Source organism: Panthera tigris, chromosome F3, assembly GCF_018350195.1.
Source record: "Panthera tigris isolate Pti1 chromosome F3, P.tigris_Pti1_mat1.1, whole genome shotgun sequence".
NCBI classification, from domain to species: domain Eukaryota; kingdom Metazoa; phylum Chordata; class Mammalia; order Carnivora; family Felidae; genus Panthera; species Panthera tigris.
This window is the reverse complement of record NC_056678.1, coordinates 1,504,560-1,522,289: the sequence shown is the minus strand read 5'-3', so window position 1 is coordinate 1,522,289 and position 17,730 is coordinate 1,504,560. Positions and strand designations below refer to the sequence as shown.

Genomic DNA, 17,730 nt, shown 5'->3' with positions numbered 1-17,730 from the left:
GCTGATACAATACAAAATTACCAAATACCATTAACCAGTCCCTTCGCTGTCTTCAAAAGTCAGTATTTGCCCGTGTGGCCACACGAATCCTGACAGGGAGGATGGATGGACAGCCGGACACGTCCCTTTTAATGGGCCCGTCGAGCACGGCGCTCCCCCCACGTGCATCCAGTCTGCGAAATAAACGTGGGATCAGCTGTCAAAGGAGATCCGTCCCTCCTCCGCCCCAACTCTGTCACACTGTCACTGACAGATTATCGATTTCAGTGAACGTGGAGGGGCTCACCGGGGAGCCAAGGTCAGGTCCCGCCAGGGCCCTCGGGGAGTGGGACCTGGAGTAGTTGTCAAAGTGACCCTCCTGGGAAAGGTGCCTGGGGGAGCAGCCTTTGCCAAGGAATTGAAAGAGCAGCTGACTCAGAACCGAGTTACCTCTGAGACCCCCGCAGTCTGGACGGGACGGCCGCAGTTCCCGCTGCCCTTCAGCTTTGGGGGACCCTCATCTGGGAATTCAGATCAGTCAGGGCCAACCAAAGAGAATACAGATTTAATTAAAAACAAGTTGACTACTCGCCACCTTCAGAATTTTCACAGAAATTATAGCCAAAAACCACAAGGCTTTGCCCCGGAAGCCAGAATGGCCTAGCTGAATGAGCATCACCTCGCCAGAATGTGTCCGTCTGTTGGCCACGCAGCAAACTCTTGGTCCAAAGTACACGTGGCCGGTGGTGGGTGCCCAGGCGGAACCCACAGGGCTTCAGACCCCCTCCTCCAGCTCGTTGCCAGTCCCTGCACAACCAGGACAGCGTTACTCACGTTTGGGGACGGTCACACCCGGCCCGGCACACTCCGCCACCCCGGCTTCGGGTCTCACGGCCTCCAATCCGGCCTCGAACCCAGTGGGGCCGGGTGGCACCGCTCCATCGGGCCTTCCCGCTGGAAGAGCACCTGGAGAGCGAGGAGGCACAGGGGTGCACGTGTGTTCTGTCCCCAGGGGCCCCAGCTACATCCGGTCTGGCTTCCTCGGCAAACAGCGGGGGCCCCGGGTCTTGCCTTCGCCAACGGACGGGGAAGGAGCGGCCTCGGCCAACCTCGGGGCTCCGAGGTCACCTCTAGCAGCAGCGACGTGGGTCCCCTCCAGGGAACACAGGACACGGACCTGAGCACGTCGCCCAGCTTTGAGAGCCGGTGCTTGCCCCTCGCCATCACCTGGGGAAGACCCCCCTAAAAATACACGCCCACACTGGTCACCGCCGGCCCTGCCGCACGCAAGCCACACAAGACGGGCGGCTGTGCAGTTGTAACCACGGCGAGCGTGTCAGGAGGAAGGGCGCACGGGCTCCTGCCTGGCTCCGAAGGCTTGTGGGAGAGAGGAAACCACTCTGGCCACAGCCCCCAGCACCTGCCTTCCCAGGGCGTCCCGTCGTCTCTGGGCTCTGAGGGCCCGTGCTCTCCCGCAGCTTCACCGCTTTCAGAGCTCGAGGGGACACCAGGAGCCACGGGAGATGAGAGAGGAAGGCAGAGAACCAGGTTTCTTCTCAAACAGCCAGGTGCCTCCAGAGGAAAAGGTAAGAAAAGTACCTTTTCGGTCACAGGTTCTCGGCTCTTTGCCCGCACAGCCACAAATACTCACAGGGAGGGCCTGTCGGGGCCCGGGAGGCCGGCAGAGCACCTCTCCTCACCCGTCACTGCGGACGCCACATAGAGGGTTTACCCCTCGGGCTCTGCCACGGCCAGAGCTTCAGAGAGTGGCGTTAGGGTGCCAGACAGGAGCGACAGAAACGGCCTGGCTCACTTCACCCAGCGGAGCCGGAGAGGTGAGTGCTCCCCGGGGCTCCCACCAACCGCAGGGGCGGCTCGTCCAGATCTCCCACATCACGCATTGGTCATCGGCGCGGTAGCGGGGCCCCAGGCAGAGCGGTGACGGGCTCCAAGGTCCCTCGACGACCTGCCGTTCCTGCTCTAATCTGACGAGCATCTTGTACCAAATCACTGCCCCAAACCCATTAACCCCAAGAACCAAATGCAGCGGGATCGGCTAGAACACGAAAGCAAGACCCGGCTGGAGCCAGTGCGGTCGAATGGGTTTGAGGCGGAGTTTGGAGGCCATGGCTTTAAATGAAAATGCTTGATAATATTTTGCTTTTTTGATTTATTTTCCTTTCTAGAAGCGGGAATTACACCGTACCTGGGCAAATGGCTTATAAGGTTTCACAGATTCTGCAAAGAAATATGTATTTTTTGAAATGTCACTTTCTGTTAACGTTCTTGTGAGAAAACTCAGCCAACAGTCCCATAAACCTTTAAACCATACTGAACATAGCGAAGCTGCCTCGACAGAGGCCAAAGGGCAACGCTTTCCTCCTCTGCCTGGGTGGCCAGCGGCGCTCTGCACTCTGCCTTTTCTGCTGTCCACAGGCTTCCCTGTGTTTCTGCAGCGGGCAAGGCTGGGGCGGCCGTGCCGTCACTACGTACAAATGCCAGTCCTCGACATACAGACGATGAAAACCACACGTTGGGGTTCAGGCTGACGTGGAGAACCAGAAATCTACAAAAACTCAATTCGTGTTTTTTAAATACTTTATATGGTAAAAATACAGCAAAAATATTTTATTTTGTTCAAAGAGGAAAAAATATACTGCTATGGTCACGGTTCTCAGGATGATCCACGTGGTCTCTGGCTCCCCGACGACGCGCGGTGGCGTGGGCCGGCTCCGGACGCGGCGCCCGCAGCCTCAGTCGTTTATCAGAGCCAAGATCATACTGCGGGGAGAAGAGATCGGTGTTACCGACGTCTCCTCAGCGGTGTTCCTGCACAGCCCGGCCCGGCCACGCTGCTGTCTGGGGCTCAGCAAGGAACAGACCATCGTTTACACGTAAAAGAAAGAATGTCCGGGGGCGCCTGGGGAGCTCAGTCAGCCGAGCGTCTGACTCTTGATTTCTGCTCAGGTCGTGAGGTCACGGTCGTGAGATCGAGCCCCGAGTGGGGCTCTGTGCCGACAGTGCGAGCCTGCTTAGGATTCTCTCTCTCCCTCTCTCCCCTCCCCTGCCCGTGCTTGCTCTCTCTCTAAATAAACTTTTAAAAAATGTGTAATTAGGGCCTCTCAAAGCCTTAATTTTTTTCACTTAGAAAAACAATAAATAACTGGGGTGGGGGTGGGAGTACAACCTAAAACCAACATTGGGCTACAGTTTGGAGCAAACACGGAAAACCAAACAAGACTTTAATTCTCTGCACATGCAAACTGCAGCCCGGCAGTGCACCGGGCAGGACCCTCGCTTCCATGCGGGATTCCGGGCTGTTCCTGGGTGCCGCCCGCGCGGCCCGACGGTGTCTGACACTCAGCGGTCGCTCAGTAAACACTCTGCTAAAACCACCACAGTTAACAGCAGCAACGAAACTACCATCATTTTCTTTCCCTGCTTAGATGACCAAACTTCACAGAAACCCTCTTACACGTTGCTAATGCAGTGATTCGTTGCCCAAATTTAACCAAACCAGGTGTAGCCCACGTGCAGCACAGATTCACGGGAGCGGCTGATCCCCGTGAAAGATTCTGAGAGTTTACCGCCAGTCAGCACAAACCTACATGCTTTACATGCATTATCTCATTTAGTCCAGATCACAATCCAACGAGGCAGGCATTAGATACCGTCCCATTTTCAGACAAAGAAACTGAGGCATAGAGAGGTTAAGAAGCAGCCCTGGGTCACACGGTAAGCGGTCGCCCCCAGACCGCACGAGCCCAGCACCCAAGCAGAACACCAAGAGCATCGACCCCATCACTATCTGAAGAATACAGGCATTTCTCCCTTTCATTCTGTGTAAGAAACACGGACGGATGTGAGTGTCCGCCACGCGGCAGGCGATTCCAGACAGAAGCTGCGTGAAATCCCCGCATTAGAAACCTGACAAGGGGCACGTCGGGCTCTGTGCTGTCGGCCTCCGTCCCCCCTCTCTGCCCCTCCCTTGCTCACACGCTCGCTCTCTCTCTCAAAAATAAGTAAACATTAAAAATAAATTATTAAAGGGGCGCCTAGGTGGCTCAGTCTATTAAGCATCTGAGTCTTAATTCTGGCTCATGTCATGATCTCCTGGTTCACGGGTTCGAGCCCCACGTTGGGCTCTGTGCCGGCAGCATGGACCCTGCTTGGGATTCTCTCTACCCCTCCCCTGCTCACCCTCAGTCTCTGAAAATAAACTTAAAGAAAAAACCTGCCATCTCTATGCAGTTTCTAAATATCGGAACCCTTTGAGTGACGAAAATTTAGGCCAACACAAGTTCTTTCTAACAGTCCTCATGCCTGTGTGAAAAATTAAAATTTACCTGGGAAGAGAAATAGGAATGATCTCGTTAAGCCTGCATAAAAAAGGTTAAGCCTGACTTCTAGTCTCCTAAAGGTTTAATCGAATCATACACACAATTTTTTTCTCTTCTTTGCTCGACTCCTTGGCCTGGCGACAGATAAGGGAAAAGGTGGCATGTTTCTCCCTAAAACACAATTTAAGGTTCAGACAGGACCGCACGAGGCTTCCCGCGTCTGGGGGCCAGTCCTTGCTGGTAGCCCTCACTCCCCATCCGCTACGACTGGAAGGCAGACGCGGTTTTACGGGGACGGGCTGCCCGGCACGTGGCGAGGCGGCGCACACCTACGTCCTCACCACATCCCCCCGAGACCCGAGGCGGCCGGTCCCTGGGAGCCGGGGACAGCCTCCGCAGCCACGGAGCAACTAACATCCCGAGTACCTACAGCAGGTCACGCAGATCGCCGATCCGATGACACAGAAGTCTAGGCTGGGAGAATTCCACAGGGTCCCCCAAGGCTCTGCAGCGTTGCCGCAGAACCCACAGCCCCCCACCGCGAGCAGGCGTCCGTGCAGGACAACGCCAGGGGGCCGTGAACTCACCTGTAAAGATACATGAAGAAACAGAGCAAGTGGAAACCAAGCTTGATCATGGCTTCCTTCATGTGCGACTTCAGCTGACCCCGATTGTGGATCTCTGTCGGGTCGAACACTCCCATGTTACCACTCGGCACCATAATGAACCTGAGGCACACGCGATAAAAGGAAATCCAATCATCAGCACAAACATTCAAAGTAAGCACCCAACAACAACCAGCCTTTATTTTTTTTTTTTTAATTTTTTTTTTCAACGTTTTTTATTTATTTTTGGGACAGAGAGAGACAGAGCATGAACGGGGGAGGGGCAGAGAGAGAGGGAGACACAGAATCGGAAACAGGCTCCAGGCTCCCAGCCATCAGCCCAGAGCCCCTCGCGGGGCTCGAACTCACGGACCGCGAGATCGTGACCTGGCTGAAGTCGGACGCTTAACCGACTGCGCCACCCAGGCGCCCCAACAACCAGCCTTTAAAAGTGACCAATCACAGGGGCGCCTGGGTGGCTCACTCAGTTAAGCTTCAGCTCAGGCCATGATCTCACAGTTCATGAGTTCAAGCCCCACGTCAGGCCCTGTGCTGACAGCTCAGAGCCCGGAACCTGCTTTGAATTCTGTGTCTCCCTCTCTCTCCCTGCCTCTCCCGTGCTCGTGCGCGCTTGCTCTCTCTCGCGCTCTCTCTCAAAAACATAAAAAAATAAAAGTGACCAATCACAGCAACCTACAATTCAGATCAGACACGGACGGACTGAGTCTGATGATGTCACTGGCCACCATGTGGTTTTCCTCTGAAAGATACAATGCTTGTTAATTTTCTGCCCTCTAAACAAATCTGGTAACACTCTAGAGAAGGGTATTTTATGCCTTGAGACCCTTTTACCCACCTGTAGAAAACTTCTAAATCGGTCATACCTACGGCCGTTTTCCAGCAGACACAGTGAAGGGGACTCCAAAACCAAACCAATTTTATCAAGTTCTTAGAAACTTCTTTATCTAGAAAGTTCTGAAATAATTAATACAATTCGTCCCACAACACCTTTACGGGGAGGAGCAGTCTCAGTTATTCCCATGTCACAAAGGAGGGAGGCTCCTGACCCGAGGATGACACTCCTCCATCCGCACGGTCTGTGAATGGTGCCGGTTTACAGACCCAATTTGGAGGAGACAGAAGGGAAATGATCTAGAGTAAGCGCTACCCCGATAAAACAAAACCCCTCTTCGGTTCAGACAGTAGACAGTTCAGACACGGCACGTAACGTCTAACTTTACGGAACTGTTAAAAACGCAGGCCGAGTGCACGGTATTATTAAGCGATCATACCCCGACGAGTCAGAGATGCCCTCTGCGGAGCGGTGGAGGCGCAGCAGTCGTGGGGACGGGAGCAAGGGCCACAAGGCAAAGCAAGGGAGGGCACAGCGAGCCCGCGCCGCGTTCTGACGCCAGACCAGTTCGACCCAATGTTCCCAGACTCGGGAGGGACTCCCAACTTTTTAAAAAAGTCTGAAGACCCCGGTTTAACACGCCGGGGAAGCCCTCAGGCTTTCCCGCTTCCTTCCCATCACTGCACGTGCACCAGGTGCTCCCCCACACGACCCCCTTTACGGCCGAGGAGCCGGCTCACTCGGGGAGCGTCCACCCGCTTCGACACCTCTCGGGACTACATGTGCAAGGACGTGCCCTAACCTCGCACGGGCCGGTCCCTTCCTACCATGCGCAGTTCTCACATGGACGTCTGTGAGATGCAAATGCCCCCGAGTTCCACAAACTTAACCCACCCCCCCACTCCCCCAATCCTGCCGCCCCCGAGTAACCGAGAGCCGAGCGACTCCGCTCCGTCTCAGAGCCCTCTCCCGCGGGTCCTGACCGCCCCGGCCCTCATCTGTCACCGACAGGCGGTCAGACTCCATCTCTGTCCGCCCTCCCCTCCAAGTCCCGCTCACACGGGGGTGTCCTCTGCACGCCCGCGTCACAGCCCTGCCCCGGCCCTCCGGTCCCACCCCTGCCTCCTGGCTCTTCCCCACCAGCCGGTCCTTACCACCCGATGTTCCCAGGAAATCTTCCCAAAAACCACTTCCTTCATCAGCTCAGCTGCTCAAAAGCATACAGAGCGAACAAGATGCACAAATGGCTGCGAAGCACATTCGAAGGTACCCAGGTCGTTAGTCCCCAGAGAAATGGGGTCAGAACCACAGCGAAACACGACGCCCAATGGGATGGCTCAAACGAAAGGTCACAGGGGCGCCGGGTGGGCTCAGTCAGAAGGGCGTGCGGTTCATGATCCGCTGGTCACGACCGCGGGGGGAGACGCTACTTAAATTAAAAAAAAGAAAGACACACAACAAGAGGTGTTGGCGAGGATGTGGAGAAACGGGAACCCACACACACAGCTGATGGGAACACAAAATGGTGCGGCTGCTTTCGAAGCCCAGGCGGCTCCTCAAAAAGTTCAGTGTAAAGTTACCACATGAGCCAGCAAATCCACTCCTAGGAAAAGAAAACGTGTGTCCGCACAAAAACACGCACGTGAATGTTCACAGGGCAATTGTTCGTAAGGGCCGGAAAGTACAAACAACGGAAATGCCCATCCGCTGCATAAACAAAATGCAGGCCGTCCACACGGTGGAACGGGATTCGGCAACTAAAGGGAATGAACACGGTACCCGCCACACGGATGAGCCTGGAAAACGTGCCGAGTGACAAAACCAGTCACGAAAGAGCACATATTGATCGCTCCTGTCTGACAGGTCTGCACAGAATAGGTTATCTTATGAGAGACAGAAGGTAAACTGATTGCTCGGGGCCAGGGGAGGGGAGGGGAGGGGAGGGGAGGGGAGGGGAGGGGAGAGGAGGGGAGGGGAGCGGAGGGGAGAAGAGGGAAGGGAAAGGAGAGGCAAGGGGGAGGAAAGTGGAGGGGAGAGGAGAGGAGGAGAGGGGAGGGGGAGGGGAAGGGTAGCGGAGGGGAGGGGAGGAGAGACTGCTAATGGGTATAGGGCTTCCTTCTGGGGTGAGGAGCATGTTCTAGAACAGACTGGTGCCGGCTGCTTACACGTATGAACATACTAGAAAGATCCTGAACAGAGAACCCGCAGTGGGTGAACGTCCTGCCACCAGGGCGCGTGCCGACACACGGGCTCCGGGGGCCGGTGCGCGCGGTTCTGGGTGGCGCGTCCTGACCGCATCAGCAGCTGTTCCGGCTCCCTCGTCCGCGCCTGCAGCCTGCCGGCCCTCACGCCTGGTGCGTCTGCCTCCAGCCCCCCAGCGCTCCCTTGTCCGCACACCCTGGAGAAGTCCTTCCCCCTCCCGTCTGTCAGACCTTCCCCTTCCCCGCGTAGGCTCTGCGCAGACACCCCTCCTGGGAAGGTCCCAGCGCGAGGCCTCCCCGCCACCCGCCGGGTGGCCCAGCCAGCCTCGTACTGAAGCCAGCTGCCTATTTTGTCACTCAGCGTTTGCCTCTTGGCCTGCGGGCAGAGCCCGTCTCACACAGGTCCGCGCCCCCAAAAGCAGGAAGTGCAGATGTCTGAAAAGAGGAAAGGGTCCGTCTGTTGACTTTTTTTTTTAAACCTTTTTAAGTAGCAGGTAAATCTGGGAACAGCCAGCCAATCTGTCACTGGGGGAATAAATTATCAGGGCAATAAACCCACGTGATCTTTGTGATGGCGGGAAACAGAATCTATAGAACTTTTCTGTCCCCCCCAGTAAACCCGCTAGAACCATCCATCATACTTGGTACCACGCACGAAGAAGCCGCATGGAGCTAGCCTCCCTTCCTCTGGCACACTCTGCTGTCACAGACGAATGACGGTGCGGGCTCGGGGAGTCACTGAGATACAGTCTCAGGATTCCCGCTCTCCCTCCCAAATTCCCGTTCCTGATCACAGGGATACTGAGCCATGCTCAAAGTCTGCGTGGGACGGCACCTTGCCAACTGGGGCAGGGGCCCGTGCTCTGGCTGAGCTCAGGTCAGGGTGCTGGTCTCCGGGATGACCATGCAAGGACACTGAGAAACTTAAAAAGTAATGGTTTCCCTCTGGAAAAGGGGTCCAGAGATTTAAAATCCCTTCCGTGGCTCAGGTCGTAGTCTCACGATCTTTTTAAATTCATCCCCCAAATCTGCTCACTTCCTCCTCCTCACAGCCTTCTGTGTGCTATCACCTCCTCCCACCCTCCCTTATTCTTTTCTTTATCCTTCTTCTTTTTCTTAGGTCTTATTTATTTAAGTAATCTCTATACCCAACACAGGACTCGAACTAAGGACCTTAAGAGTCACATGCGCTTCTGAGCGCATCCCCATCCTTCTGATTCTAACTACAATTTTTCATATTTATTTATTTACTGTTTTTAATGTTTATTTTTGAGAGAGAGAGAGAGAGAGAGAGAGAGAGACAGAATGTGAGCAGGAGAAGAGCAGAGAGAGACAGGAGACACAGAATCCAAAGCAGGCTCCAGGCTCCAAGCTGTCAGGACAGAGCCCAGTGTGGGGCTCAAACCCATAAACCTCGAGATCATGACCTGAGCTGAAGTCAGACGCCCAACCCACTGAGCCACCCAAGCACCTCTCTAACTGCACTTTAAAATCACATTTATGGGACTCCTGGCTGCCTCCATCAGAAAAGCACGTGACTCATGATCTCGAGGTCCTGAGTTCGAGCCTCACATTGGGTTATGGAGATTACTAAAAATAAATAAACTTTTAAAACATTAATCAACTTTAAAAAATAAAAATAAAAACTCACATGTAAAAATATGATGAATGATTACACCTCAAAAAACTAGATAAAAATAAAACCAAAACCTAAAAATTTAGCAGAGCAGCAAGGCACAATAAAAGCAATCCCATCCCCCCACAGACCTTCACAAGAAAATGCGTCCCGTATAACTGCCCCACTGCAGTAACAGCACATCCAGCGTGTGTCCGCTGAGCGGGGCCTGAAACACTTCCCGAATGCGTTAAGGTACAGTTCTGACGTGATCTACTCTGCAGGCTTTAAAGCGAAATCCCCGGGGCGCCTGAGCAGCTCAGCTGAGCGCGTCTGACTCTTGATTTCAGCTCAGGTCCTGATCTCACAGTTGGTGAGATCGAGCCCCATGTGGGGCTCTGCACTGACAGAGTGGAGCCTGCTTGGTATTTTCTTTCTCTCTCTCTCTCTCTCCCTCTCCCTCTCTCTCTCTCTCTCTCTCTCTCTCCCTCCCTCCCTCCCTCCCTCCCTCCCTCCCTCTCTCTCCCTCTCTCTCTCCCTCCCCCTCTCTCTCTCAAATAAACTTAAAACAAAATTAGAGTACAAAGATAAATTAAAAACTAAAGTGAAATTCTCTCTGAAGCATTCCCAGTATATTCTAATTAAAACCTACAATGTAAGTAACAAGAATCTTATATTCTTAGACTAGTGACCACTCTTATGGAAAACACACATGTCCTTGGACATCGCAACCGAACATTACAAATTGTTAAAATTTATGCGTGTAAATTCGTGTTCTGACTCTAAGGCTGGACGATGCAAACTGCTATTGCCAAAGTAAACAGGAATTTATGCTGACTCCACGTGGCATTCGGCTGTCAGTTATTTCGTGACTGGCACGTATTTTATTGCAGAAAAAAAGCATTAAAACATTTTTTTAAATTTTCCTTTAAATGCCAGGACACGAAGCATCAGTAAACAAACTAAACTATACTCACCGATATATATTCCAAGTGGCAACGGGCAGGTTGAGAAGGAAGATGAACCAGTGCAATGAGATGAGCATTAACACGGTGACGACGGTGTGGCCGATCAGTTCGGGAATGACCCACTGCAAGGGAAGAACACGGCGTTACATCGCCCTGCTGCGTTCTTCCCGGACGTCCGTGTTATCTGAAGCTAAGTCAGTGGATACGCAGCGTTTACAAGCTAGTGTTCCAAGATTTAGTTTTACACTCGGATGACCCAGATGTGCATACGCTGCCAATGCTCACGCCGTGCAAACACGTCACACACGGCTTAAACATAATGCACTTAAATTGCAATTAAGTTTTATCCTCAGCAAAGGTTCAGATTCATTCACTAAGCGGGTATGAATGACAACTGGGGAAGAAACGGAGCATCGTTTACCTGCTATTCCCAGGTCTGTGCCAAAGCCCCTCGCTCTAACCGGGGTGGTTTATATCCAAATATACACTGCCTTGCAAATCAGAATATCAATCTTAAACATTCTCCAATCTCCCGAACCATGAGGGAAATCCTTTCTCTCTCTCTCTCTCTCTCTCTCTCTCACACACACACACACACACACACACACACGTACTTTAACAGCTCACAGTAACAGCGAGGAGCTGACCAAATACGACAACGGACCCGGATCCGGGAATCCCAGCCTGCTGGCCCCACGGCACCCGGGCCCTTACCTACGCGTGCTGCCAACCGCGGGGTACTCTACTGCTCATGCGCCAACAGCTGTGGCAGCAGGCCCTCCTTCCACCAGTAATCCTCCTCCCCTGCGAACAGAGACTTTCCTTTCCGTGGAAGTTAACAGTAACAGGCAGACACAAACTGCCTCTTGCAGAAAGCAGAAAGGCAAAACTCAGAGAGGTTAAGTAATTTGCCCAAGGTCACAAAGCTACTTAGTTGGCAGAATAAAATAGTCTAAGTCCAAACACACTGGGCCCAGGTCTCTCGCATTTCCATTTTGGATACTTTATTTTTGGAAACAAAGAAGGGATTTGCTAGGCCTTAAACCTAATTGGCAATCAACAAACTTTTAAAGACGCAAAAAGGAGTTTCTGAAGTGTAACCAACTGAGCACAACGCTTACAAGGGTAAGCTGCAGAAGTCAAACAAACCTGGAGCTGGATCCCTGCTCTCCCCTACTGATTGGCACCACAGGCTCAGGAAAGGTCGCTCTCCCTCTCGGAGCCACGGTTTTCGCATCTGTAAACCGTGGCTGAGGATGCCCGCACCTGCACCTCGCACCTCAGGACGCCGCTGCCCGGAAGGAGACCAGGCGTGGCCCCGCAGAGCTGGAAACGCTTTTACTGCTACCACCGGCCGCACCCTCGGCCCCCGGCCCCCAGCCCCCAGCGTAGCTTCCAAACTGGATTTCTTACCTTGGGCGGCAGTCACTTTGTTTTACAGCCACAAACGAGAGGCAAGAGTCTTAGGAAGCGACACTTCGCTTTCCTCTGCTCGCTTTCCTTCCTTTCAGCCAAGCCCTGTGTTTTCGTGGTCGTCCCTCCTCAGCAAGGTGTCCTCCCCCTAACTTGCTCTCTGAAAGTCCTCCCGTGGAGTAACTGAACAGCACGCGACAGAACACGTGCGAACAGCTGCCCTTTCGGGTGCCCCAGCAAGAGTCCAGGGGGACGCCGATGACCCCGCGGTGAGGCGGCCTGTCTACGCGTCGGCCCACAGCCTGGCCCACGGCCTGGCGCCTCCGTGAGTGCGTGCCTTGCCCTAAGCACGGATAGACGGCCGTGTACCAGAAATTGAGGAAGGCCCCCCGAGGGGAAAACAAAGGGAAAGGAGCTTGGAGGAAGCAGATATAATGTAGGAAGCAAAAGGCAATTTCAAAATTATTCTAATCGAGATTCTCAGAGAGCCAGGACACTCACACCTGAGCAAGGGAACAAGGTCTCAGAAATGCAAACCTTGCCGTAAATGGCGTGTCTGTAGGAAATCAGAAGATGAAGCAGAAGGAATCTTAAGACCAAAGGGCAGAACAAAACCCAAAGGGACAAAAATTTTAAAAAAGAACGGGCAGAGAATCCAGCAGATGAATTATCCAGTGCGTGAAAGTTGGTGAAAGAGAAGAGAGAAAAAGAGGGGAGGGGCGCCCGGGTGGCTCAGTCCGTTGGGCGCCAGACTCTTGATTTCGGCTCAGGTCACGATCTCACAGCTTGTGAGATGGACCCCCGTGTCGGGCTCTGTGCTGAGCATGGACCTGCCTGGGATTCTCTCTCTCCCTGCCCCGCCCCCATGTGCACATGCACAGGCTCTTTCCCTCAAAATAAATAATCATTTAAAAAAAAATACAACCCAGCTGGTAAAATAACCATTCTCCTAAAGATGAGAAGGCTGAAAGTAATATAATGCTGATTACGCCTCGATTTTTTAAAAAGTCTTGCAGTTTGGCAGATAAATACACACAAAATCTTTTATTTCGAAGACTAGATCTATCACTGTATGAAACCACATTCTGGAAAATTCAAAATAAAGAAAAAAAGAAGAGGAGGAATATAGTTTGCCAGAAATTTTAATTATCCGAATGTCACGTTTCTCCCCCATGGACCAGAGAAATAGAAGCAGATGCAGAAGAGAAAAAACACACGGGAGTGACTTCCGGGTGAAGCCGAGAGCACCTCGCAGGATTTAGTGAGCTGTGGCGTGAACTTTTATCCAGAAAGTCTTCTGTCTGCTCAGCTCGTAAAATGAATCAGGACTAACTGGTTTCCCTACATCCAGACGAACCCTGCGGTTCAGAGCATCCTTGCCAACACAGAGTTCTGACCATGCACTAAAGGTAAAATGGTCTCGAGACAAATCAACTAATTTATTCCATTTCTCAGCAAACCACGAAAAGAAGGTCATCTTTTATGCAACAAAACAGACTGGGCTTTTTAGTCACGAGCAGGGAGGATGGGTTTCGACACAGAAGACAAAAACGATTATCTTCCTAACAAGCCTTTTCGTCTTAAAGTACCTACGGACACAGGGACAAAGTAGAAGCCGAGTAAAGCCGCAAATTTCAAGTGGGGTCTCCCAGTACAGTTTCACGATCTAAAATACTGCAGAAACACAGTAGCTCTACAAACATTCCAACGAGTAGGAAACAACATACACTTCAAAACCAAATATACATATGTTGGTTATCTATAATAACCTCAAACACAAAAAATGAGTAAGGAAATGTCTTACCTTGTTTAATTTGGAGCAACATGATCTAGCATTAATGTAATCACATTCTAAATCGGACAATGTAATTATCTGAGGATCAAGATAAGGAATTACAAGACTTTTTTTTTTTTTTAACTTTTTGTTTTATTTATTGTTTTTGAGAGAGAGCGTGCACGTGAGAGCATAGGCAGGGGAGGGACAGAGACAGAGAGGGAGACACAGACTCCTTAGCAGGCTCCAGGCTCCGAGCTGTCAGCACAGAGCCTGATGTGGGGCTCGAACTCGTGAACCGTGAGATCATGACCTGAGGCACCCCGGTGCCCCTACAAGACTTTTTTCTTTGTTAGAGCTAAATGTTTTCAAGTTTCGGAAAAAAAACCCAACTGTAGTGCAGAATTAGATTTGCCTTGAAAAAATTTTAGTTATTTCCTTAAAGTTCACTCATTAGACAACTCAATTTTCTCATTTATGTTCCTTCAACAAATTATTTTCACAAAAGAATCTTAGTATGCTCAATTCTCAAGTGACCCATACCAGAACACCCAATCTGAGTTCCTCAAAAGTGAAAATGACCATAAGAATCGGAAGATAAGACCTATAAAGACAACTTAAATGTGAAAAACCTGAATAGACCCCACTATCGATACAGTGGGGTCACAGGTGAGCAGTGGTTATGGCTCCTCATAGAGGATTTGTTTTCCTAGTATTTTTCTCTCTTTCCCAAACTTTGCACAGTAAGCACACATTCTAGTAGAATTAAGCAAAAAACGAGTTTTAGCATAGAATATAAACTCACAAAAATGTGAGGACAGACACAGAAGGAAACGGCCTCAACTGAATGATACAAGGCCTGACAACTACTGTCAAATAAATTCTCCACCCCCCACCCCCTGCCCCCCAATAGCTGGGACAAAGCAGAAAGGAAACAGCAAAATGCTGAAGATCACTGTCGGCAGGCGACAGAAACACGGGGTTTATTACACGACACTCTCTACTGTAATGTTTGGAAATGTCCAATAGCACAAGTGAAAGTAGGTGTTCTCACCCAAATTCTAAACATTTCTGTACGGATATTCCCCTATCACCTCAACACAATGAAAGTCAAACTCGTCACCGTCTCCACAAATTGTTCCACGTCCATGCGGGTTTCATTTCTGTCGCCGACACAAGCATCACCTGTCCAGGCTCAAACCCCAGGGGGGTCATCGCTGCCTTCGTGTTCACACCCCACAAGCAGCCTTCACCGGCCTGCTCTGCCCAGGAATCCTGCCTTCCACCGGCCCACGGTTCTAACCCTATTTCAAACCCACACAGGCCCATTCCCCAATGGTTTCTTACCTTCCAGTCTTTCCTCTTTCCAACCCACTCTACAGACTCATCTTCCTAACACACCATTTGTTAATGTCAAGAACATTCCATGGCTCCCTACTGCCTCGAGGATAGAAGTGAAAGCTCAAGTTGTCCCCACCTTCACAGGCAAACCTTTCAAAGTCTGATCTCATCCAGCCTTTCCAACCTTGACCTTCTCCGGCCAAAATCAACCGTGTGCTCCAGATGCTCTATGCCTTGACCCCATCACCCAGGAATGCCATAAACATGCCTGTCTCTGCACCTTTGCTCTTGTCTGATTCCGAACACCCACCCCTCCCCTTCGGCACAGGCTTTCTTCGGGGTTCGAAGTCCAGGAAAACTCCCATCCCTACAGCACTTCTACCCTGACCGCCTCTACCTCCAGAAGGAAGCTCAGGCAACTATCCAAAATGACAGTAACGTGCTGAATCCCAGCGAAACACACCCCACACGCACCTTAATGTCTACCTAACACTTTCCTTTGTACACAATTTGCTATAAGCCAAGGCTATTTTAAATCGAGCCTAGCTTTCCAAACATCAAAACCAGAAACCCAGGTTTTATTTCTCTGTTAAGTCCCAGTTCTTTATGTCACAAGAGGGACATAGGTCACCAAAATTTAGGCCAGTAATTCTGCTTTTTCAGTCACTTCACCAAGCCTAATAAAACTGAAGGTTCTTGGGTGCCTGGCTGGCTCAGTCGGTGGAGCCTGCGACTCTCGATCCCGGGGTCATGAATTTGAGCCCCCTGTTGGGTGTAGAGATTACTTAAAAATAAAATCTTGAGGGCTGCTGGGGTGGCTCAGTCCGTTAAGCACCTGACTCCGGCTCAGTTTGTGTGTTCGAGCCTCGTGTCAGGCTCTGTGCTGACAGCTTGAGACTGGAGCCTGCTTTGGATTGTGTCTCCCTCTCCCTGCCCACCCCCCTCCGCACCACTTATGCTGTCTGAATAAACATTAAAAAAACATTTTTTTTAATAAAAAATAAAAATCTTTAAAGCAAAAAACAAAACAACCTGAAGTTCTCGTTAGAATTCATCTGTTAAAGAAAAAACTGCAGCTGAACTGGGCTGGGGTGGGGCAGAGCCCAGGGGCCACGGGGCGGGCACTGTGCTGGGTGCCGAACGCGTGTTCTCACTACACACACACACACACACACACACGCACGCGCGCGCCCCTTCCTGGGAAGTAAACACTTCCCATTTCACCCAGAACAGAGGCAGGTGCAACACTGCGCACAGCGAGCCTCTGGCTGAGCACTGGGGTCCTCACTGCAAACTGTGTCCATTCCCTGCAGATCAGGCTGCCTGTCCCTAACAAAGTTCGAGGTCACACCGATAAACCCACGCCACGCCTATCCCCAAGCCAGGGTGCTCTGGAGAAAAGAAAGTTTGATTCGCTCAGAAAGCAACCCGAGGGGGCTTCCGACTCTCGATGGTGGCTCAGGCCACGATCTCACGGGTTGTGTGGGGTGGAGGCCCCGTAGGGCTCTGCGCTGACAGCAAGGAGCCTGCTTGGGGTCCTCTCTCTCCCTCTCTGCCCCTCCCCCCGCTCGCTCTCTCAAGAAATAAACATTAAAACAAAAAGCAAAAGGAAAACATGACAAAGGAAGCAGCCCCCGTGATCTCCGAGGAAGGACAAGGGGCAGCCTGGCACGGATTCTTCCCTGCTGTTTAAGGACCTCTGACTGGCCCGGGGCTGGACGCTCCCTGCGGGCGGGTGCGGGTCCCCCATCCACGCAGGGGCCCCGAAAACCGCGTGACGACAGCACACGACCACAAAGTGCGGGCGCGGCCGGGCACCGACGCCAAGGCGGCCGCCGCAGGGGCCCCGCAAGCCCGGTCCGCACGACGCCCGCTTGCCGCCACGGCCCCCGCAGGGCTCCGCGGCGACCCGAGGGGACGCCCGCCGGCCCGCGCGCCCCCGGCAAGGGCGGGTGGGGAGGGGAAGGGCTCAGCGGCAGCGGCGAGGGGGACGGCGGGGGGGGGAGGGAGAGGGTGCGCGAGCGGCAGCGGGGCCGGCCTCCCGCCCGGCTCCGCGCTCGGGGCCCGGGCCCCCCACTCCCGCGCACCTGCCCGGCCCCGCCTCAGCCCCGTCCCTCGGGCGCCGGGCCCGGCCGGCCTGCGCCCGCCTCAGCCAAGGATACGAAGTACACCGAGAGGAAGATGAGCGCGCAACAGTCGAGGAGAGAGAAGACGAACACCACCGCCTCCATCCTCCTCCGCCGCCGCTCCTTCCGTCAAACCGGCCCCGGCGCCCGGCGCGCCCGCCCGCCCCTGATAGGCCCTCGCCGGGGCCGCTGGGGCGCGTAGTCCCGGCGCCGCGGCATGCCGGGACTTGTAGTCCGCCGCCGCCGTCCCGACGCAGGCTGGGAAGTGTAGTTCGCGAGCCCCGACGTGGACGCGAGGCGAGGGCGGGGTTCCACCTTCATCCTGACCGGTCCGGAAACGGTGACCAGAAGAAATCAGCGAGCATTCACAGAACGCTTGCGTCCCCCGGGCACCCGACTTGGCCACGGGAAGGGGTTCTCCCCGCAAAGCGCAAGTCCGACAGCGACAACCCCGCTGGAGACTCGCCCTCCTGAGGCCGCGTTGTCAGCGGGCCTCACCGTTCCCTGCCTCAGCT

General features: G+C 53.0%; 1 protein-coding gene across 4 annotated transcripts in view; it reads right to left on the bottom strand.

Annotated features, from left to right (window-relative positions):
- Window positions 1-2,563: 2,563 nt before the first annotated feature.
- Window positions 2,564-17,730, bottom strand: part of CNIH4 (cornichon family AMPA receptor auxiliary protein 4) — a 29,545-nt gene continuing 14,378 nt past the window's right edge. For 2 of the 4 annotated variants that reach the window (XM_042975377.1, XM_042975379.1), the window contains exons 3-5: window positions 10,571-10,683; window positions 4,907-5,047; window positions 2,564-2,760 (exon numbers count right to left, since the gene is read on the bottom strand). In XM_042975377.1, coding sequence (XP_042831311.1) covers window positions 2,733-2,760; window positions 4,907-5,047; window positions 10,571-10,683 — 282 coding nt within the window. In that variant the 3' untranslated portion in view covers window positions 2,564-2,732. Of the gene's footprint in view, window positions 2,761-4,906; window positions 5,048-10,570; window positions 10,684-13,778; window positions 13,848-17,176; window positions 17,216-17,251; window positions 17,374-17,730 lie in introns of those variants that run through there. The other 2 variants (XM_042975378.1, XM_042975380.1) reach the window with 2 other exon arrangements.